The sequence below is a fragment of the Symphodus melops genome (assembly GCF_947650265.1).
Source record: "Symphodus melops genome assembly, chromosome: 3".
Lineage (NCBI taxonomy): Eukaryota > Metazoa > Chordata > Actinopteri > Labriformes > Labridae > Symphodus > Symphodus melops.
The window spans coordinates 20,214,575-20,239,308 of NC_136693.1; the positions used below are offsets into that span (position 1 = coordinate 20,214,575).

At 41.4% G+C, this 24,734-nt stretch overlaps 1 protein-coding gene across 1 annotated transcript in view; it reads right to left on the reverse strand.

The window, feature by feature from the left end:
- kif26ba (kinesin family member 26Ba) overlaps window positions 1-15,094 on the reverse strand; it is an 81,074-nt gene extending 65,980 nt beyond the window's left edge. The window contains exons 1-2 of the mRNA XM_079340092.1: window positions 14,355-15,094; window positions 12,572-12,964 (exon numbers count right to left, since the gene is read on the reverse strand). Coding sequence (XP_079196218.1) covers window positions 12,572-12,964; window positions 14,355-14,414 — 453 coding nt within the window. The 5' untranslated portion in view covers window positions 14,415-15,094. The remainder of the gene's footprint in view (window positions 1-12,571; window positions 12,965-14,354) is intronic.
- Window positions 15,095-24,734: the final 9,640 nt, after the last annotated feature.

Below are 24,734 nucleotides of genomic sequence, written 5' to 3' on the forward strand. Positions count from 1 at the left end.
GTCTTTGAAAATGCTTGTTTTCACATGTCAGACTGGCAGGAGTACAGGGTAAACCTGTACAGCATTGGTACCCACAGTAAAAATAAAGATCATGTGTAGTCTAGCAATACTCTGTAAGTAGTTGCAGGAAGGTTGATTTATAAAGTCTGGTTGTACAAATAGTGTAAAGAATCACTATGGAACACAATTCTAGCTGAATGGGTTAGTTAACTATATTAAGTCTAAAATGTTTGAAAGTCTAAGGATTCACCTCTAAATCTTTTTTTAAAGTTATTGTATAGGATTGTTTTCCCTTTATTGAAGAGGACAGTTAAAGAGAAACAGAACATGTTGGGAGGAGAGATTGTATTCCACACTCTCCCCTCCCAACATACATTTGCAGAGCATCAATGGATGAACATGCAGCAAAGGGCAGAGGTCAGATTCTAACCCACGGCTGCTACAGTGAGGACTACAACGTCCACACATAGGGTGTGCGCCATAATCACAGTTCAGTGCGAAAAACAGACAACAATACTTTGTCTATTTTTATCAGGATCTGAGAGAAAAATTGCAAACTTCTATTGCCGGTAACTACTTTAAGATTGTAAAGTAGGGTTGCTATAAAGCTCCACATGCTGAACCACTCCTTAGGCAAAGTACATATTGAACCTGCTTTACTAACTGCTGTGCTACACACGCTATAAATAAATTGACTCTTGTGCAGAACAGAAATCAGTTAATACTTACAGGGGCCTTGAGCACACTCAACTGTCTTGTATACTTCCAAACCTTTCCTCTGATCAGTTCAACTATACTGTATGTAGTCACCTGTTCGTTCATCCATTGATTCTGTGCACATCTCTTTTTTGTCCTCTACCTACTTCTGTCTTCCTTTTTCTTTCTGTCTTCTATATTCCTCACCCTTTCTCTCTTTCCCTCTTTTTTTCTCCCCCCTCTCCCTCTTAGACAGTGATAAATTGCCTGTTGGGTTGGGTGATCCATCTTGCCGTATCCCACACCTGAACACACACTCTCTCTCTCACTCCCCCCCCTCCCCATTCATTCTTCCCTCCAGTATCCGTACCTCTCAAGGTTAGTGGGGCTCACTGGGGAGGAACTGAAGGTAAAGATCTGCCTGACAACTCACGCTTTACCATGTGTGTGAAAACACATTAGAGACAGGTGAACAGTGTGCGCACAGAACAGTATGTGTACTCTTAAAAACATAAAAAACAAACAAAGTCCAATAAAGAAACATAGGGTGGGTTTCTCCACAACAGTTGAATGTCAACCATGAACTACTTCAAATTTGAATTCCACATTTACAGATCTTTGGCTTAGCACAGAGTATGCTATGACTTGAGTGTTGGTGTCTATATTTGAAAGGGCCTGTAGTCATAAAAGTATCTTGATGATGTGGTTAGGTAATGTATATAGTAAGTGTACAGGCTTATCTTCTAGCCACAACTTAATTCCTTAGGAAACATTTGTTGCATGTCTCGTAGCCGAAGTAAAAAATAGAAATGCAACAAGGCCAAATTTCATTGACTGGTTGTACTTCAGAAAAATGCTCAATGGTTCAAGTGAAATTCTGGCAATCACGTGCTCACCAATACAATGGTAATACATGGTGTTTTGTAACAGTTTGGTTCAACATCTTAATTTAGCACATTGGGATGCTCAATGTGCAAAGAATACTTTCGACAGGAAAACACATCTATCACAGGGTGTTGGTTGAAAATTTTTGAATGATGATAAAACTATTAAAGTCTGTAAATCTGATTATACATAATAGAGTATTTCTCATAAAATAAGCATAACAGTCAAATGAACTCAGCTAAATTGAATAAACTTTATGCCTTACAACTTTAAGCAATTAGTCAAGTACTCCACCCCTGGCTTCACAAAGAGGTATTATTTGATTTGATCATAAACCTCAGGCCTCCTCATATTGAGCTTGAATCATCCTGTAAGCCTCTAAAACCAAAACCCTTTTTAAACACTCCCATATCCATGAAAGTCTACTGAGCGTGCATGCACTTTGAGGTTTCATGACCAAACAAACGCACACATTCATACACAGGAGCTCCTCAAAGTTACCACAGTGCTTCTCTGTTGCTCCTCTGAGGGAGCAGCTGAGGGTGAAGCGTTCGGCTCAAGAGCCCTGCTGTTAATATGAGAGTGGAGCCTTATTCATCCAGGTTTAAAGCATCTGACCACAAGCTTGTTTCACCAATCAATCACATATACTCTCTGTTTTTTTAGATTAAAATGTAAAATACTGTGTAAAAAGGAGGGATACAGATAGATTTGGGGGAATGATTAATCAGAAAGAAGCCTATTATTTCCTCTGGTGCTGCAGCATTGTGTACAGTCAATAGCACATAACAGTAAACAACAACAACCATTTTAAACCCTTTATATCAAGCCCTGCAGGCTCCATCTGCTCTAGGTAATTGGAAAGTTTAACGTCTAGAGGCTATTCTCTGTTTCTGATTGAAGCTCAGACTGGGAACAAACAGCCAATTTAATTCTCTCTCTCTCTCTCTCTCTCCCCCCACTCTTTCTGGCACATAAACACACAAACACACACACACGTACACACACACACACACGTATACGAAAGCAGCCCATTTCCATCTGTGCCAAGCAACTTCTGAGCCTCCCTTTCTCCTAAAACCTCTATTTACCTCTAGCTTATTTCTTTCTCTTATATCTCGCTCCATCTTGTAGATAAGCTGGAGAGAGGACTGATGCTTGGATATAAGGGATAATGCTGGGCTGAGATGGATGATCTGTGTTAGTAAAGCAGATGATGTTTATCTCTATTAGACTGAGCTATTAATAAAAAATGGAAAGAAAAGAGAAGCAGGTTTATGACATCATAACTACATGTATTTAGTACTTTCTTTTTTTTTTAACTCTCAAAGCACACAGTGGTTTGCAGAATGATGCAGCATCCAGTGCATCATGTTCATGAGCTGCAGGAAATAACCATGAAAGAGGAGAGGACTCTAAAGGCGACATCTTCAAACATGTTACTATTATTGGAGACTGATTTTTTTTAAAACACTACAGTAGTTGATCATCAACTCTTGCGGTGAAATCTGCATGGAGACAGACCAGAAACGGTTGCTTAAATGTCAACCTTGTTCTCGTTTCACCTCCTGCCCTTTACAATGCTCCGACACAATAGACTCACAGTGCTGCTTAAAATACACACACACACACACACACACACACACACACACACACACACACACCAGCTCGCACAGGGAGGTCTTCTCATTCTATCTTTGGCTTTAGTCAGCCTCTCAACCTATATACCGTAGTTAAGCTAAGAATGTATGCACACACACACACACACACACACACACACACACACAGACACATGCACACACACAGACACACACATACATTGGCAGTGCAGTGTATTTAGAACAGGAATGCCATTACAGTACTTGTTAAACATGAACAACTGACTGGAACAGCCCTGGCTCTAATTTTGACCCTAAAAGGTAGGTGTGTTGCCATAGTACACACGCACAAGCACACACACACATACACAGACGTGCACACACATCTACACACACACACACACACACACAGAGAGAGACAACAATGTCAGTGCACTATATTAACACTATTAATAAAACTTCATTTCTTCTGTTTGAGCATAGAGTTGGTATGAAGTATACAGTATCTATAGCAGGATTGTATTTGATTCTGAAATTCGTGAGTCCAAACAGTTTTGGCTGTGCAATATGACCGCTAAGTCTTTTGTCCTTCCAAGTTCCGTCACAGAAGTATAAACAACATGAGTTTCATGTTTTTGCAGTAAAAGCACGTAACACATACCACAAGCACATCAATTTCCTATAGAGGTCCATATTTTGGTTAAGAGAATATTCCCAAAAAGGTGCATGCTCCGCAGAGTGCTGAGCAACAGCCGTGGCTTTATGACAAGACATCATCTAGGGGCGTAAACAAATCCTTGATGCTTTTACATGACCCAATATTCGGGTATATGCCAGGGATCCTATTCAGGTGTTTAATAATCGGAAAATTAAAAACACAATTTTCTCCTCTTGAATGCTTAAGAACCCACAGTAAGTGTTGACAGCATTAGAGCTTAGTGAGCTCATACTCTGAAAATAAACCTGGTAGTCATCACACTCACAGGACTAAACCAAAACAGCAGGAGGCTCCATGTGCACGAGTATATATGTACTATATGTATGTCATGTTTGAGTTTACGTTTGTGTGTGTGTGTGTGTGTGTGTGTGTGTGTGTGTGTGTGTGTTTGTGAACAAAATTCACATTATAAGGAGATTTACTTGGAAAACAGTTTACTGGACTGATCAAGGGGGTATCATTTCAGCAACCAGTTGTTTTAAACTTTTCGCCAATTAACTTTTTTTATTGGATTGAAGGGTTTAACTTAGTGTAAAAAAGTGCTTTAAGTACTGCAGCCATTATTTTGCAACCACATATACATCAACATCCCATTATATAGGCATCTGTTATCTTTAGTGTTCTAATATTATCCAAAAACCTGATGCTAAAAAAGGTTATTGAATAAAACAGCCCACCAAACATTCCTTCACTTTGCATCTAACTCTCTTACTCTTACTCTAACTTTAAGTGTTAAAAACTTAAATTAGTTTTAAAGAGATAAAGCAGCGAAACAGAGATAGACACAGAAACACGTCATCCCTGTCGCTCACACCTCAGTGCGCTGAGATGTTTCCCAGTGTGAGATGCTGAAGATAGATGTGTTATGTCTGACTATGTGATAGCCTGTGACATTGCCAGCGTGTGTGCGAGGCGTGTTTGCGTGGGTGCACGCGCATGCTTCTGTGTGATATTTCAGCTTATGACAGCAGCCTGGCGAAAGTTAAAGATGTGGTTAGCAGGTCTTCAAATACACCAGCATGCAAAGAGTTCACAGCGTGGAGATAACACCTGCAGCTACTGGAACACTGTGACACTTTCCATTTGGGCATTTGGCTGGATATTTCAAAACTTTTAAAAGTTTGACATTAAAAAAAATGTCAAAGGAAAACAGTGTCTGAACACACACCATTTTGTGTCATGATTTAGTCTGTTATAGTGTGTATTTACAGAGTTTTGATTTCTTATCTTGTTTTAGTTCTATTTTTTTCTCAGTGTTGCTTGTTTCGCTTGTGTTTCTTAAAATGTTTCCCAGTTCAGTGTTAAATTTTTCTTGTTTTCTTTTGTAATGTGTTATCTTTGTTTTTCTGTTCTAGTATGTATTGTAAAGTTTTGTGTGTTTCCAGTGTTTCCTGATTCATATTATAGTTCTGGTCCTCAATGTTGTCTTGAATCCTGCCTCTCTGGCCTTGTTCTCATTGCACCTCCAAATCTGCACATCAAGATTGTATGTGGTTTTGATTTTTTTTGCCAGTCTGAACACAAAAAGCCACATGAGATCAGATCTTTCCAAATCTGATTCTAACCACTTGGGCTTTGTTCAGACTGCTGCCCAAATCCAATTTTTCCCCCAAATCAGATCAGAATCCGATCTAATTGACTGTCCACATTACAAATCGCAAGTGACCAGATCTGATCCGTCTGTATTGACGTGGTCTGATCCACACTGTCAGAGCAGTCTGTCCGTGGGTTTGTTTTTATTCTTGCTGTTTTCTTTCACTGACCAAAGTGAACTTCCTAATTCATCTACAAATATTAAAACAATATACAAATCAAAAATATTGATTGAATCCAAACATCAGCTTAAAGGTGCACCATGTAGATTTAGTAGTGAAATGTGAAAGTTGGAGAAATGAAGCCATTCTATGCTGTATTTTCTGAACTTTTTCTACAAACTTTATTCAAATTATAGAATGGGTCCCTGGTGCACTGTCTGGACCTAAAAAGCTACCAGGAGAGTTACAGTTTCACTGTTACAGGCCCCCCACCATAACTTCTAGCATAGCATTGTATCTTCAAATTGTGTCCCAAGGACCAAATATTCCTCTGAGGATTTGTGTATACTGTTATGAACATATGCCACATGATCTGTAAATTTCTGCAACTTTTAAAATTTCTCTATAAAGTTCCATAGTGAACCTTTAAACAAGTAACCCTACCTTTAGAAGACTGGAGTGGTATGAAACACCCAAAACTGAGCGAATCACCATCTTGTTAACGCTTAAGAAAAACAAATGTTGAGGAATTCTGAAAGGAGTGGAATCGTGTAGGTAATTTCCTCACATATGATTATTTGCTCTTGCTTTGTTTTGTAAATGGAAAACACTTCCTTTTTAAATACAATATAGACTGAAACTAGGAAAATGTAGCATGGAGAGACAGATGCATAAATCCTGTTATGTTCTGTACTTATATCTGTATTGTGGAGGTGATGGAGAGGCAGTTGCCATGGTAGCTACAGACCTAATGACAGCAGGTGCCATTTCAACACCATGCAGAAGTGTATGTGCTGTTTTTGGAAGTGCACATGCACATCCCAGTGTGTGTGTGATTTCATATGGACCTCATGGGGCCTTGGTGTGTGTTTCTGCACACGCTGTTATGCACCAGTGTGTGTTCACTCATGCATGTGATTTAGCAATGCCCTGTTGGTGTGCAGGGGCAGTGGGTATATTTGCAGTTCAGGAGTAAAGACAAGCAATCTGATAATGGTAACAACTTTGCAAACACTTGATACTTCGCCCATCAATCTACTGGATCTTTAAATGTGATGTATGCACAGTAGCAAACTCAAGCGCCTGCTTGCATAGTCCAGCATATTTATTGTAGTTAAATTGGCTTTGCATAGACAGACTGGTTACACAAACGTGGAAAAACACATGTTCAGCACCTGAGGTGGATGTTTTAATTAAGTCTATATTTTTTGCAATAATGACTGATGACACTATGAGCAAAAAAATCAATTTTCGTCCTCTACTAGTCAAAACATCTGCTTGTTTGTTGTATTCTACTTTTCTTTTCCTGAATACTCTGAAATGTTTATGAAACTGGTATATGAACTCTGCAGGCAGAATCAAAGAGTGAGGGGCCTTCATTCATCAGTAAGCAAAGCAGAAAGGGTTTTTAGACACTTTTCCCCATGTAACTGGTACTGTGTTGAATCTATTTTTCCCTCCATATATGTGTATGTTTTAAATGGTATAGATCACATAGATGATGGAGGTAATTTAAAGTAAAAATGTATATTTTTAGCTTGACACATTGGGATTCATGAATCTGAACATATGTAGCTGACAGTACTTATGTTTGACACAGACTATACATTTGCCCATAGAGACAAACATAATCAGCCAGTGCATAAATTCACGCATATCTGAGTATATATCCAGTTAAAAGCTCAACATTTTGTCAAGATAATATCTGATTTTTTTTTAGAGGCAGCTTAATTAGATAAAGCTCACCACCTGCTCATCTCTTTGCTGTGCCAACATGACATTTCCATACTTGCACTGTAGGTCCATCTGTAGCTTGAAGGAGCTCTGCCAGTTTCCTGAGCCCTCTCCTCATCAAGGCAGTTTCACCTCACTTGGAGGCTTTTTAATTTATCGTATGTTGCACTAGTAATTGTGGAAACTTAAATGATTGTATGATTCTTCAACTATAGTGATTTTGGGGAAAAAGTGTTTCTGAGAGTGTCACAATGACAAAGTTTTAGTTTAAGTGTGTGGGGTTTTTTTTAATCTTAAATACTAGTTCTTTAAACTAGAAGAATATTTGGAGACCACTTTACCCAAACCCTTTCTGATTAATAGCTATTAAGTTCTTGAAGTGCAACAGAGCGTGTACAGGTGAGTGTACAGTAAGCAGTATCAGATCCTGGGATGATGTGTGCGAGCGTGCGCCTGGGGGAGGGTCAAATTGACATAAAACCCGCTGAGAAGCTCTTCAATTCAGCCTGCATCAGCATCCCTCCCTTCAAACATCCATCCAGAGCGTCTTGCAGTTATTGATGAAGCCACCTCTTTATATGGTAATGTCTTTCACACCTGAAAGGCATCAGGAGGGCATTATCGCGCCTCTCCTGCACTCTCTCTCTCCCTCACACACACAGACACACACACGCACACACAGGCAAACACACACAACTGTACATTCTCTCTCTTTAAAAAACAAAACACACATGCACACAAACACCAGCTATTATTCACAAGAGTCTCACATATTTTCACCCTCTCACCAACATGCACACAGCTATCAGGAGCCCATTAACGCTGATGGTTATATGTATGTGGCTCACATCTGTCACACGTCACCTCCGTGGCAACACCAGCTGCCGTGGTTACGAAAGGCCTGCTCCTGTAGCGTTATGGGATTTGGTTATTGCAGGATAGCTAGCTACCTGTTCACTCTAATAGCTACACTCCTTAAAAACTAACTGCAGAGCAATTATACGCCACTATTTGATCTGATAAGTGGACTAATTGCTGATAAATGATTGGCTTTGGGTCAAGCTTACCCAATGACCAGGATTAGTCAAATTGATTAAACTCACAAAAGAATCTAGTCTCATTCGTAAATACAACAGCTAATAGAGCAAAAGCTCTTAACCTCAATCTCTATTTATATAATACTATCAGTGTCAATCAAATCTTTGGGGTAGTTCTGGATGTTATATAAGACAATTACTTTGCAGTTACAAAATATTGTCACTCTTAATATGTGAAGGATAACAATGTTTGTAAGTACAATGACTAACATTTCCATAGGGATGTACTAACTTAGGGATGAAACAAACAGATGTTTTTTTTCTATCATTGATTAACCTGTTCCATTTGTTTAAAACTGCAGCAAAGGTCCATGTTTAATGGATAAGTAATGACCACCTTAATTCAGCACACATTAAATCTACTTATATGTCAGCGAATCACTTTGGATCTTTACAATATCTTTTATGTAAATCGACCTGTATTTGGAATCAAAAAAGTGTATTTTCTATGCTTTCTAGATTTAAGATAGAGGTGTCTTGTGAAGCTACACTCAAAAGGTGTTTTGTTAATGTTGTTGTTAGTGCACACGATTAAACCATATGGTAGTAAATTGGAAAAGATAGCTTGTTTGTTAGGTTTAAGAAGGGGAGAACAATAAAGAGGCTTGCTTGGCATACTGTAACAGGCAAACTAAAAACAGGGAAGGGTTGCCCCCATATTTAACAGCAGGCTGATGACAGCTGTTCCCATACAGCTGAATTCAGACATCAATGGGTATCCTCAGTGCCCTGTATGCTTACTTCGCCAAAATCAAAAAGAAAGTGCAGATGAAAGTAATCTCAATAAATGTCAAGTCCCCAGTAAGAGGTCCTAAGGGAGAATGTGCGTTCACAAACATACTTTTTTTCATTAATTTTTTTTCTGAAGTGGAACTGTACATGTTTGACTTTATAAACACACATGGTTTTGAATTTCCTCTGATCTGAAACAGACACTTTACTGCTGACTGAACACACACGAACACAGACATACACACACATACACACACATACAAGGTGACCCACTTTCCTGAGCTGAACTGGACCAACCCCAAAACAGATCACCCCACATCCATCTATGATCTGAGAGGGAACAGAGGAGAAGAAAACACATGAACAGGTACACAGACATACACACTCAGTACAGTGCAGCAGGGAGAGAGGCCTTAAGTGAGTGCAGATGTGGAGCTGGATGTGTTTTCAGGCCTGTGGTTACAAGTGTGTACATTTTATTTTTGTGTACTGCTTTTGGTCTCAGACCGACTGAGTATTGGTAATAAAGGTACATGGGACTGAAATAAGTTGTAGTTCATTCATTTAATTTTGGTGTTTTAGCTTAGTCAGTAAAGCAGAAGCCCAATACACAGAGACTACAGTCCTCAACGCATTGGTCACATATAAATGTCCCATCCAGGATGCATATCTACCCCCCTTCTTTTCTTCTTGAAGGTTTACTTCCAGTCCCTATCTCAGGCTGTCCTTATCTCCCTTTAATTCTTGCTTCACAAACTGTCAGGTCTCTTTGGGGCCACTAGGGGGCAGACTACTGCTGATTGTTTGATTGATACATGAAAATGTAACTTTAATTTGTTCTTTGTATACACATAATGGACAGCATATAGATATGCACAGAATATAGTTTTTCGCCAAACTTGCATATCTGTAAAACTTGTTCACTAAAACTGATTTTTCTGCCACGCCCCGAAAAATTGATATTAAGACATTGTGACAGATTCTAGCATGAGAAGCAGTGTGTATGTGTTAAAATAATGAGCAAGCAAATGCTACACATATATTCTAAATGCCTCTAAAGCACAAACACAAAAACATATCAAACAGGCAGTAAAGGTCAATATTTGCATGGCGTAGTTTTGGTACATTGTGTCGATGTGTGTGTACGTGTGTGTGTGTGTGTGCGCGCGCGCGCGCGTGTGCATGCGTGCGCGTGTGTGGGTGTGCGCGTGTATGTCTGTGTACATATCCAGTGATGTTTGCATGTGTGCATTAGGGACATATGTTGGTTGGTAAAGTGTGTTGTGAGGGGTCACATGTGTCAAGGTGTTCTGACAGCACACCTGAAATGAATAGGAATACATACGCGCGCACACACACACGCACACACACGCGCACACAAACACACATGCACACCCATACACTGCTTAAGTGCTGCCCTGGCACATTTGGGGAAGCAGACAGATTATTAGGTCACATTGCTTCACCAAGGACATGAGTTCAGCCTTTCTTCGACACAAACCACCTGTGCAGGTCAGCCCTCTCTTGTAAGTAAGGTATGGGGAAGGACACAGAAGGAAAAAAAACTGCTAGGAGATCCTAAGCAGCTAACATAACTGTATAACACTGTTCGATTGTTCAATAATGACCCCATAACAGTGCTGATTCAGTGCAGCTGCTTAGTTGACAACCGCAGAATATAAAGACAAGTAGGAAAAGTTCAAAAGAAAAGGTGTCTGTAAAACCTGGTAAAAAGCATAGCATCTTCATTTCGATTTCACGAAGTTATACTATATACCAAGTATAACCAGTTACAATCAATATCACTGTTATACTTGCAGTAGTTGCAATGCCATTCATTCACACAAGAAAAGCTTTTTTCTGGATTTACTAATTAAATTGATTCTGAATCAGCGCCGCATGCTGAGATAATTTGGTTAATGACGACCCAACAAACTATACTAGTCTCTGTGATACTCTGCGCAAATTCTCCTGTGGTTTAATACAGTTACACAAAGAACCAAATGCATGCAACACCAATTACAAGACCTGCAAGTTCTGTGCCTGTGCTTATTGTACACTGCCACTTGAACCACAATGTTGGAGCTCTAATCAGCATACCCAACCTCACAACTAACATCTTAATTAGTGGTCTGCCCACCGACCGTCCCCATTAACCTCCACCGTTCCAAACAATTTCCAACTGTCATGTTTGTGGTTTAATGAGACTCCACAGTCCTCACCTCAGTCCATGTGTTTGTGGCTTTCCAGGAAGTGTTTCTGTCCCACTTTCTGCCTATATCTCACTCCCCCTGGCTGGCTGCACTTTATTAGCCTCATGCTGCATAATTTGGGTTTATTTGTGACCAATTAACTGCAAGTCTGATGCTTGGCTCCACTGTACACATAAATAAGATCCAGTCAACTGCAGCAGGAGATCATTGAACCCAGAGGCAACATGTTCAAGAATTATGCAGAGTCAAAGCCTGACCAGGAAGGGTTCTTTTTTTTTCTTCATGCCTTCATCAAGTATAATGATTTTTTTTACCAGGCAAACTGACATTTATTATTTTACTATGATAACATCTATCTGACCAAAGTAAAAAATCACAACCAGCTGTGGTTTTTACAATCACAGTAGATTTGTATCCGTCCTGCCTCAGAGTGTTAACAATATGTGATGTTATCTTAAATCAATCTCAATATCTTATCATAAAGCAACTTACTTCACTCAGGGGCTCATGATCTGCCTTTTGAGAAACATTATGATGGAATTAACATTGATTATATGGACAGAGAAAAAGTTCCTCTGTCAGAGAAAATTTGAGCAAAACATCCATCTGTATGGATTATATGAGGGGTCAATGCCTCAACGATCCGTCACGTTCTCTTCAAATGAGAAAAGTCATGTGGAATAAAGTGAACTCATAGATTTTGTACTATGATCAATATCGGAAAACTACAAACCAAAAATGAAAGGAGGCTGGTCTATGTCATCTGTTAATTTGTTTTTTTTGGACGGTGAGGTATTTACAAGCGACTTCAGACACAATAATTATCCTGAATCCCGAGGGCTGTTTACTCTCTGCTCTCCACAGATGGCCAAATGAGCGATGGACAAATTAAAGAATCCTTGTGATTTATGAGAACAATAACTCTAAGCAAGGCGATGATTACAAGCATAGTTTTTCATGAGCAACTAAGTGTCACGGTCCAAATGCCACAGTTAATACAGGAACAGGTCATTTTTGGAAGCTGATGCACTGAGCACATCAACTGACTAACTGGTGATAGTAAAGATTCATATAAAACAGGATTTACACAAACCACTCCATATACACCATGAGACAGAGGGACCAAGTGTTCTGTCAGTTTTACCTTGCTTGAGTATGGTCCAGGGATGAGCAGTTTCAGTGCCTGCCTTTTCAGCTCCGTCAGTCTAGCATTGCAGTTCTCACACCAAATCCCTCTCTCACTGCCGGGAGAACTTCCACTGCCTGAGGCTGGCGAACCTGTCCCAAATCCCGGGGAGCCACCCAGAGACCCAGGTGATCCTGTACCAATCCCAGGAGAGATGGTCCCAGGAGAGCCAGAGAATGATCCTGGTGAAGAGATTCCTGAGCCCGGGGATGGGGTGCCTGTAGAGCTTGGCATGGAGCCGGCTCCCTCAGGGGCGGGGCGCATGTTGGAGCGGTTGGTTTCTTCATAGGCCTTTCTGTACCACGTGTCCGGGAAAAAGGAACCAGATTTGGTCGGAGAAGTGTCAGGCACCTGAAAAATAATAAAACTTTGTCAATACGCTTTTTTATAAGAAGACATTTTGAGATCATGGCTGTAAAACCAAAGGCAATAAAATGATCAATTATGAAAACTTTATTTCCATAAGGTTTTGATGACATTAATAATTCAATCTGAGCTAGTTCTAATGTTATTATTAGGATTATACATCATTGAAAGTTTTGATTTTCAACCTGTTTTACAGCCAGTAAAACTTGTTCTGTTAAAAACTAGGTTGTATCAATTTCTGCTACTCCAATTTATTAAAGGAGGCATGGATTAGAATGAGGGTAAACTAATGAGAAGGGTTTAGGGAACATGTCTCAAAGTATGCAAATTAAAAGTCAAGATATTTGCATTTTGCCTGTGGAGCAAAAGATTGATTTTTTTTATATAAATCCATCGAGTGTTGTCAGTTCGGTACCTTATTTAGTTGTTTGTGGGTCCTCTCAACTTGTAAAATTCACAAGACTAAAAAGCAAATTATTCTGGTTGAAATATTAACTTGACTACAGCTTATTAATAAAGGCTAAGGTCTCATGCCAACATTAGGTAAGTGTTAAATAGTATACCTCTTACTTGCAGTAACAGTATGCCAAGAATGCTGGAATTCTTTTTGTGGTCTTCAGTGGACAGAGTCTAAACTATATTGGGGCTTCTACATCAAGAATTAAGTAACATAATACAACGCAATACTAAACACTAACTGTAATGATGCTGAAGCCAAAAGCAAAAACAGGTTACATAGAGGATGCTTCATTTACAATCTCTGAAAGGATTAGGTTAGATTTCAGAAGGATGTTATTCACACAGCCACATCAAGACATCAAATCAGCCACAATGAATTCAAAACAAGATCTTCGTGGGTTGGTTGAATCCAGTCTGAGAAAAGTGTCGCACTGATGTGGTGCTGGCTAGAGAGGCTGGGTCCTGTAACTGCTGTAATCCCTCACCAGGGCTATAATAAGGAAACTATATGAGTGGGGCTGATACTGTAGGTGCTCAATCATCGCCAAGTGCAGAGGCGGGTATAATGTGAGCCAACCCTGTTATAAATTAACACTAATGAGACTGAAGGATGCAGGCAGTGACACAGGTGTGAGTGTAATATACTTGATTTAGCTGTTTGGTGTTCAGTAAGTAATAATTAAGAGATGTGGGAGACCTATCGGTGAAAATGCATGCTGTTGTTGGGACACCATGAGCACTGATGTGAGAAATTTGATCTTCTCCAAGCAATCAATCAGCACCATGAGAAATGTTTGGGGGCACACTACAGGTTCCTATTAGAATTTAAGGCTATATTGTGAGGTGGAGAACATGTATAAGTTAATGTGTAAGTCAGTGTCTTATCAGAGGTGAGTACACTTCGGCGATAACCTACCCCATATTTTCTGCTCCGGCTGCTCACAGACCTCTCCTTGGTCCCCGACAGTGAAGTCATGTTGCAGGTGAGAGGAGGAGGAAGAGGAGGAGGAGGGGGAGAAAAGGAGAAAGACCCTCTGCTGTGGCTTTACATCCAAAAAGACACCCCTTGATCGATTTCAATTAACCGCACGCGCCTGCAGTTTGCTCTTCTTAATGTAGAGCTAACCTCACGCGACTTCCAAACGCATGTGGACACCGGTTACATCCCAATCCCGTGGCAGAGACAAAAAGAAAAGAAAAGAAAAATCAGTGATGATCAGTGTCTTTCTCTTTTTTCTCCCTTTCCTTTTTCCATCCAGGCTTTTCTATAAAGCAAACTGCGGATTCACACCAGAGGTCGAAATCGGACCGCTCCCTGTCAGCAGTGTCCACTCTGCGCGCAACGAGGCTCTCCCTCAACAGGCAGTGCGCTCAGTCCTGCCTCTCTCCATCAGTTCTGCGTCTCAGGGTGCACAGGTGAATACAAAACCAAATTACAAACTCCGCCTCGTGGACTACCAACCCCAGTCAGCTACATAGAATGATTGACATCTGGCTGACCCAGACCACAGCTAAAATGAGCCGGTTCCTCTTTATGTCTACTTCGAGTTTGTCTATCCGTCTTCTCCTGTTGACTCCCCGAGGCTCCACACTCTGCTGAGGCCAGCAGAGGACTGGAGAGACAGAGAGAGAAAGAGAGGGGCACATCTGGATGAGGGCGGAGCCAGCCGGCCCCTCAGCCACCATGCGCTGATACGCAGCCCCAGATCCAAGGTGAGTGGCAGGTGGACTGTTGCCTCTAGAAAACTGGACTTAATGCATTGACCTTTGTCACTTTATTTTAGGATGATGTGATGGTGTGTTTAACTCAACCTTATAAACAGGTCTTCTAGGGTTTGGGACAGGAGTATAGGGTCTTAGCCTCTTTTTCTCTGGGAGTTTTGAGTTTAAGTAATATAATATATATAAATATATGTTTCGTATATTTATTTTGCTGTCTTTGCATATACACGTTTCTCCAAACTTTAATTATGATTAATCTAATTACCCTTAATACATTGGTCTTCTGCTTTCTTAAAGGGATACTTCACCCATTTGCATGAAGCTTTGTATCATTGAAACATGGTAGTAGTGTTGAATGGTCATGAATCCAGCCCTCATTTTGCCCTGAGATGAGAAAAACACGTTTTTCTTTGCCTGGAAGTTTTCTTCATGTGATGCAATATGACGCTTTTTTGCATCACCGAGCTTTCAGGGTTCGTTGGAGCTAAACACTAAATAAATAATAAACAGGACTTAGACCGGGAGCTTCTCAGTCACCGCTTCAACTTTTACAACAGTTGTATATATTTTTTTTAAATTGTTTGTGGTTGTCTTTTGGAAAAGCAAAATAAAATAATAGAGGGGAAACACTAAGTATCTTGGTTCAGTATTTGTAGAACATAATTCAAGTATCTCTTCGAAAAAGACACCGAATACACACTGAGTAATTAAGCTCAATTTGTTTCAACGGAGCACAGATGTCAAAAGGCTTCGACTGTTAGGTCATATTTGATATGCAAGGTCCAGTTATGCATCAATGTAGTATCAAATTCAGAACTTGGCCTTAGAAGAGTAGAAATTAATGTGCTAAAACGTGTAATGTCCTGTTGTAAACATGAGAGGCCCTTGCATTTAGAAGAAATAGTAAAGAACTATTTGTTCTCCGAATAGAGCACGAGTGGTTGCACAGCGCCCTCTGCTGCTCATTCTAACAGATTGTTTTCTCTTACAGGGGGGGGGGGGGGGGGGGGGGGGGGGGGGTGCGGCGCTCCCCCTAAAAGGGAAAATCGACCTATATCGTCCCCCCAGTAAAAGTCTCATCCCGCATCTCCATTACTTTCATTTTACAGTACATGTTGTATGGAAATATAAATCATAAATAGGCTTAGTCCATATAAAATAATTTCATCATCAGAAAATGTTGAGCGAAAAAATAGTCAAATAAAATCTGGGGATAGGGGCACGAAACACTTATGTAAAGTTAGAGAGATGTTCACAGATTCGGCTTTCCTGGACCCATAAATCACCAGCGGAACATTGCTTTTACAGAACTGATACCTCTTTAGAATCACAGCAAGGTCGACTGCAAGCTACAACCCGATTTTCCTCAAAAAGAGCCGACCTCCACGCTTGGACAATAGTATTGGCCTCTATGCGGAGCAGACTTTGGCTCGAATGCGCAGGGACCGTCTGCAAATTGCAACACTAAAAAAAGATACAATATTAAAATTCGAAAGCTTCACACAGAAGCGTAGTAGTGTCAAAGAAATCATTTTACACATATGTGATCTATCGTTGTTTATACTACATTGATTAGTTTTGAAATATAATACTTTTACATAATTTTGAGGATTTTTAAATGTAAATAATTCTCAATAACATCCCTCTTCTAAACTGCAGTGTAACAAAAAACCTATCATGAATAAATGTCTTCATTCTGTACAAACTACAGCACATGGCTTTGGGAAATGTGCCTTAATGACATTTTAGTAATCATTAAATTAGATAGTAAAATAAACAACTTTACTATAACATGCTATAGTGTAATCAAACTCACAGTACACATTGATGAACTCCTCTTGATTATACTACAACACCTAGTTTGGTAAATTGTGCTTTCAAGTAATTTTACTTGGTTTTTTTAAATTATCTCATAAAATAATCAATAACTGTACTGTTACATGATGTAGTGTCATCAAACTCACAGTACACTCAGATGAACACCTCTCCAATTCCCACCTTCTGGGGCCTATGCTTCTTTAGCCTACAGTAAGCCAAGGCCTACAGTAAACAGCGAATGTGTTTTATTATATAGGCCTATTGTAGGTCTACATTCTGTCTTACTGGATTGAACCTGAAGTGCTGTTGCTGCAATGTGGGCTGCTTTCTCTTACATTAAGGATAATTACTGTAGATGACCAAACAAATAGAAAATAATTGTGTTGGCCAACAGGTAAAATTAGTCCAGCACTATACAGCCTACATTCTTTCATGTTCATAAGCATTTCAATTGATGTTTACTCAGCCTACTTTCTAATATATCGTTATGGAAGCATACTTTGGCAAGCAAGATAATTTAACAAGGTTTTCTTCTATTTCCACCAGTTCATTGTCAAAATTGAATAACATGGAAAGGACTAATTTTGTTTGTTTGGTCTTTCATGTTAAATTGATCCAATATTTTGTTTTGTATAGGCCAAGTTTGCATGAAAAAACGTCTTCTGTACTACAATTATTTGCTAAGGCTTCTTTGCGAGATGCTGGCATCACCTTTGCCTCACAGTTAGGCTTTGTAAAGCCTCAATTTCAACAGGTCTTGTTTAACTCTAATGCAGACTATTCCATAGTAGTCCCCTTACATTCAGGCTAATTCGGCGATACAAAATTCTTCATAAGTAGCACCTTATTTTTTAAATCAAAATCCAGATTTTTTAATAGGTGAAAAAAATTACCATCCCCCCAGTAATTTTTTCACAACTCGACTACTGGTTAGCCCTGCATCTTGTGGTGACTCCAGGCATCCCAGGGCTGACCCCAAAGAACCTTGCTCAGTTTTCTCAGATTTTCCTTTAATAACTCATCTATTTTCATTGTATTCAGCAAAGAGATGTTCATAATTAGGGGTGTGCCTGAGTTGACTTACCACCAGTGTTGTTATGTATGGTTTTGGCTATTTGCAACATTTTTTTACTCGTACCAATTGCTTTTGTATGCAATGCTTTTGAGTTTATACTGTAAATAAGCTATTGCTTATTATTAACTTCATTCACCTTTTTTCATCAACCTATTTATTCTTTAAGAGTGAGTGCTACTCCACTGTGTGTCATAAGCTCAGGCTTAAAAAAATTGATAAAAAAGGAAAGAGCTGGGTCCATGCCCATCAGAAAAACCAGACCACTTCTCATGTTTTGGACGAGGCTTATATGTTGGTATGCTATTGTATGAAGTGTTTTCTTGCAGCACACATGCCAAATATCGCTGTTTCTCCACTATATCATAATTTCATTTAATGATGTGCTTTTTGTCATTAGGTTGAAAAATTGCATGCACTTGGATTTAGAGCCACTGTTTTTTTTTTTATCTTTGCCTGCAAAAAAAACCCAATACCTGGCTCTCTTAGGTTTTGGCACCCCGTTGCCAGCTAACAGAGACATCAAATCAGTGTCTTGACAGAATAAAGGGGCTGTATGACATTGTAATTCAAAGTGAGAATGGTCTGTTATATATTTAAAAGTATTATATTTGATGTCTTTTTCCCTTGCCACAGTTAAGTCTGTGGGCTGGACAGCAGGGTGCTTAATCTGTGGAGTTTTGGGGACATTTTTTTCATGTCAAGTTCCACCAGGACTTTCTGCACAAACTCAAAGGTCTTTTGGAGTGTTTTTGGATACTTCCGATTCAGTGCATAAATCAGACCAAACAACATGGCAAAAGCTACTGGAACTGAGTGCAGGTCGCTTATGACTGTTGATCCTGTTGTGGCTTGTTTGGGGGATTATTGTATAGAGAGGGGAGGGGGGATAGCGGGTGTGTATTGTAACCAATGTCTTGTACTGTAACCAATGTCTTGTGTCCTGCCTGTCTGTCTATCTATCCTTTGATGACAATTTTGATTTCTTTGGGTTGATGGAAAGGATCCTCTTTCTCAATGATGAAACTTGCCAGGGTCGACTGCTCCAGGTCTTCAGCCTCAATGTTCTGCATATTTTTTTGCAAATGTTAGAAATACAGCTTAAGGATTTGGAAAAACTGTGGGACTGCAAATATAGACAATACAATGGACAATATTGTAACTTTTATGACAGCAATAAAATAAATGGTGTTATAATGGCAGTATAACTGCTGTTTTTGAAATGTATTTCTCTTCTAAAATCATACAAATATTAAGCAAGCACATTCTAAATTATAAAAATACAAATGAAAAGGAAAAGCTTCAAAAGTACTGTTTTATTAATTCCCTTAAAAAACAATTTATATATATATATATACAGTATATATATATATATATATATATATATATATATATATATATATATAGAAAGAAAGAAGCATTCATTAAGTGCTTTTCTCAACTTCAAAACTTAAAAAAAAATCTAAAAAACTAAAAAATTTGCCACTGAAGGCCATTTAAACCATTTCCTACTCATGAAGAAATGATAGAGGTTTGTCCGGTTTTGATTATTTATTTCAAAACGTAATAAAAAAGAACACCAAAAAAAAAAGACGGTGTATGCTCAGTAAATCAAAAAACTATCAACAGGAAAACAAAACACTTCTAATCATACAAGCTCACGGTTGAAAAACTGTGTGGCTTTCCTCCTGATTCCCACCACCATTCACCTGTGCTTCCCTTTTCTTTCCTACCTGTGACTTCAATCATCCCCTATGCCCAGGTGCGCAATCGACCCGGCAGCAGACGCAATGCCCATGCGCATTCACCTGCCCAAACACACCCATAACAAATTGCTGACAACACACCGGCCCCTAATTGATGATGTATATAACAATTCAACACAAAATAAACAATGGAGCCAAAGTCAGCTCGCCAGAGCAAGTGTCGCAAGTTTTTTTTGTTTTTTTTTAAGTCAGTCAGTCTTTATTCAGCCTCCTGCAGTAGACAGATCTTTGTGATCGGCCTCTCCAGTACATTGCATATGGTCTGAACTTTAACAGACCGCACCAGTCCTTGTCCTTCAGGAAAAGTCTCCAGCACTTTCCCCAACAACCAAGATCCATGAGGAGCTGTAGAATCCGCTAAGATGATGATGTCTCCTGATACAAAGCTTCTCTTGTCCTTTGACCATCGTTGTCTTTCCTGTAACAATGGTAAGTATTCCTGAATCCATCTCCGCCAAAAGAGTTCTGCCAGAAATTGAACTTGTGAGTCACTTTTCTCAAAAACCCCTGGTGGTAAAGCAGGTTTGCCTTTCAACAAGAGAATGTGATTTTAGTTTAGTTTTTTTTTTAGTTTATTAGTTTATTTGTCAGGGACAATGTACAAAACACATTAATCTTTCGAAAATATGCTTTGTACCAGATTTAGCGAATGCTAGTTTCCATCTGCTGTCCCCGGGCAGGTGCACACAGGATTAAAACATGACATTACAAATAACTGTCAGTAGCACAAAACAAATACATGCAGTAGTCATTTAAAAGCAGTAGTCATTTAAAACTAATCAGATGGTTTCTTTTCCAGAAAACCATCACAGCCTAAAAACTGTTAATTAATTAATATTTTAAGTTTTACGTTTTTTACTATGTTAATTAATATTAACACAGTAAAAAACTTTAGCAACAAAATTACATGCGTAAAATTTAAGTGCGCTGATGCTGACACAGCTGATTATTGAGAAGGTGTTTCTTTAGGTTTCTAGAGAAGTTATTAAGATCCACAGACAGCTTCAGACTATCAGGAAGTTGATTCCATTGTTGAATAGATTTAAATGAAAAGGCTGTCTGTGCAAATACAGAGGACCTCTTTGGGACGGCACAGTTTCTGCGAGTGGTGGAGCGGGATGTTCGGGTCGTTTGTTCAGAATAAAGTTTTATGAATTCTTTCATTGAGGGTGGAGCAGTATTGTTAACAATTTTGAAAACGGTTCTTAGATTTGTATATTGAATTACATTGTCAAAACTTAATACGTTATATTTATTGAGAATATTGCAGTGATGATGGCGAAGGGCTTTTCTATCAAGCACCTTTAATGCCTGATTGTAGACAGATCTGAGTTGTTTGATTGTGGTCTCATTGGCCTGAGACCAACAGGACAAACAGTAGGTGATGTGTGAAGATTTGGAGTCAAAGGTTCGAGATCATTTGGATCATCAGAGATGTTTGTAATGGGGCGATCATTTAAAATAGCTTCAACTTCACACAAAAGAGTCTGCAATCCTTCATCGTCCACATTTTGCTGATGTAGTACTGAATTCAGCACTTTTCTGACCATGCGAATGATCCTTTCCAATGATCCACCATGACGTGATGCTGCAGGGGTGTTGAAGCTCCACTTCACTCCAAAAGAAAGCAATGAGGTTTGAATTTTCTTCTGATTCAAGGCAGATAGAGCCTCTCTCAGCTCACGCTCTGTTCCTACAAAGTTAGTTCCATTATCTGACCTGATGTGTGATACTTGTCCTCTTCTAGATATGAATCTGCGCACTGCATTGATGCATAAACTTGTGTCTAATGAATATGCCACTTCCAAATGTACCGCCCTACTTGACATGCAGGTGAATATGACTCCATAACGTTTGATGACGCTGCGGCCACGTTTTACCAGTTTAAGATCTTCTCGCCACTTGACCCACTGCAACTGGTAGTTTGGGGGAATGTGATCATCCCAATTGAAACTCAACCTGCAGAGGTTTTGCAGCATGAACTTGACAGGTAAGGTAAATGGTGCTAAAAATCCATATGGATTTTTAGCACCATATATACTCACCTCCACGGGCTCACCTCCACGCACTGCTTGGGCTCTGGAACCCAGCTCCTTGAGAGGGGCTGGACTCTCTACTTCTCTGGAGTTGCCCGCGGTGAGAGGCGGCGGGCTGGTGTGGGCTTGCTCGTAGCCCCACAGCTCAGCCGCCAGGTGTTGGAGTTCACCCCGGTGAACGAGAGGGTTGTGTCCCTACGCCTTCGGGTAGGGGACAGGTCTCTAACAGTCGTTTCGGCCTACGGCCCGAACGGCAGTGCAGAGTACCCGGCCTTCTTGGAGTCCCTGGGAGGGGTGCTGGACAGTGCTCCGACTGGGGACTCCATTGTTCTACTGGGGGACTTCAATACTCACGTGGGCAACGACAGTGAGATCTGGAGTGGGGTGATTGGGAGGAACGGCCTCCCTGATCTGAACCAGAGTGGTGTTCTGTTATTGGACTTCTGTGCTAGTCACAGTCTGTCCATAACAAACACCATGTTCGAGCACAGGGATGTCCATAAGTGCACGTGGCACCAGGACTCCCTAGGCCGGAGGTCGATGATAGACTTTGTGGTCGTGTCATCTGACCTCTGGCCGTGTGTCTCGGACACTCGGGTGAAGAGAGTCCTATTGGGCGTTGCTAGCGCATAGGACTCCTGAAGCAGCTGACGGGTACCGGCAGGCCAGGCGTTCCGCAGCCCGTGCGGTCGTGGAGGCAAAAACTCGGGCCTGGGAGGAGTTTGGGGAGGCCATGGAGGAGGACTTTCGGTCGGCCTCGAGGAAATTCTGGCAAACCGTCCGTCGCCTCAGGAGGGGGAAGCAGTGCTTCACCAACACTGTTTACAGTGGAGGTGGGGAGCTGCTGACCTCAACTGGGGATGTAGTCGGACGGTGGAAGGAATACTTCGAGGATCTCCTCAATCCCACCTTCACGTCTTCCACTGAGGAAGCAGAGGCTGAGTGCTCAGAGGTGGATTCGTCCATCACCCAAGCCGAAGTCACCAAGGTAGTTGGCAAGCTCCTTGGTGGCAAGGCACCGGGGGTGGATGAGATTCGCCCTGAGTATCTGAAGTCTCTGGATGTGCAGGGGCTGTCATGGTTGACACGCCTCTGTAACATCGTGTGGAGGTCGGGGACAGTGCCTCTGGACTGGCAGACCGGGGTGGTGGTCCCTCTTTTCAAGAAGGGGGACCGGAGGGTGTGTTCCAACTACCGGGGAATCACACTCCTCAGCCTCCCTGGGAAAGTCTATTCCAGGGTACTGGAGAGGAGGTTCCGGCTGTTAGTTGAACCTCGGATTCAAGAGGAACAATGTGGTTTTCGTCCTGGCCGTGGAACACTGGACCAGCTCTACACTCTCCAACGGGTGCTCGAGGGTTCATGGGAGTTTGCCCAACCAGTCCACATGTGCTTTGTGGATTTGGAGAAGGCATTCGACCGTGTCCCTCGCGGCGCCCTCTGGGGGGTGCTCCGTGAGTATGGGGTTTGGGGCCCTTTGCTAAGGGCGGGCCGGTCCTTGTACGACTGGAGCAGGAGTATGGTTCACATTGCCGATATTAAGTCGGACCTGTTCCCGGTGCGCGTTGGCCTCTGGCAGGGCTGCCCTTTGTCACCGGTTCTGTTCATTACTTTTATGGACAGAATTTCTAGGCGCAGTCAGGGGCCGGAGGGGGTCCGGTTCGGGGACCACAGGATCTTGTCTCTGCTTTTTGCAGATGATGTGGTCTTGTTGGCTCCATCGAACCCGGACCTTCAGTGCGCACTGGGGCGGTTCGCTACCGAGTGTGAGGCGGCTGGGATGAGGATCAGCACCTCTAAATCTGAGGCCATGGTTCTCGACCGGAAAAAGGTGGCTTGCCCCCTTCGGGTCGGTGGGGAGTCCTTGCCCCAGGTGGAGGAGTTTAAGTATCTTGTGGTCTTGTTCACGAGTGGGGGGAAGATGGAGCGTGAGATCGACAGACGGATCGGTGCGGCGTCTGCAGTCATGCGGTCGCTGTATCGGTCCGTCGTGGTGAAGAAGGAGCTAAGCCGAAAGGCGAAGCTCTCGATTTACCGGTCGATCTTCGTCCCTACCCTCACCTATGGTCATGAGCTTTGGGTCATGACCGAAAGAACGAGATCTCGGATACAAGCGGCCGAAATGGGCTTCCTCCGTAGGGTGGCTGGGCGCACCCTTAGGGATAGGATGAGGAGCTCGGTCACCAGGGAGGAGCTCGGAGTAGAGCCGTTACTCCTCCACATCGAGAGGAGTCCACATCGAGAGGAGTCAGTTGAGGTGGTTCGGGCATTTGGTCCGGATGCCCCCTGGACGCCTCCCTAGGGAGGTGTTCCGGGCATGTCCCTCCGGGAGGAGGCCTCGGGGTAGACCCAGGACACGCTGGAGAGACTATGGGTACGTCTCACTTTTCTTATTTGCAGTCTCCTCGGTCCTCGGTCCTCGGCCGAACCGGAAGTAGTTCCAAAGCCGCCATGTTGAGGATCGTCCCAAAGCTCTTATAGCGAACGGAGGAGAGAGGATCGAGGAGAGAGGAGGCTGATCCGAGGAGCGATGACCGAGGAGACACGAGAGCTGACTTCACGGAAGTCTTTTCACTGACAGACACGCCCCCTTCTCGTATATCACTCACTGATTGGAGGCTGCAGAGGATCAGACTTCAGTGAAACTTCTCAACATGAGCAGAGTTTAATACCGGAGAAAAGACGGACATTAAAAAGACGCGAAACGGAGCGTCGGACATTTAAACTGATGATGAACATCAGTGAGTTTGTAAAGAGTCGATCTGTGATGAGCTGGGATTAAAAAGAGTCTGATGAAGAGGAGTCCGTTTTATATTCTCACTTATTTATCTTCTGAACGTTTCATCATTTAGATTCTAATCAATCATTTTCAGTATCCTGAC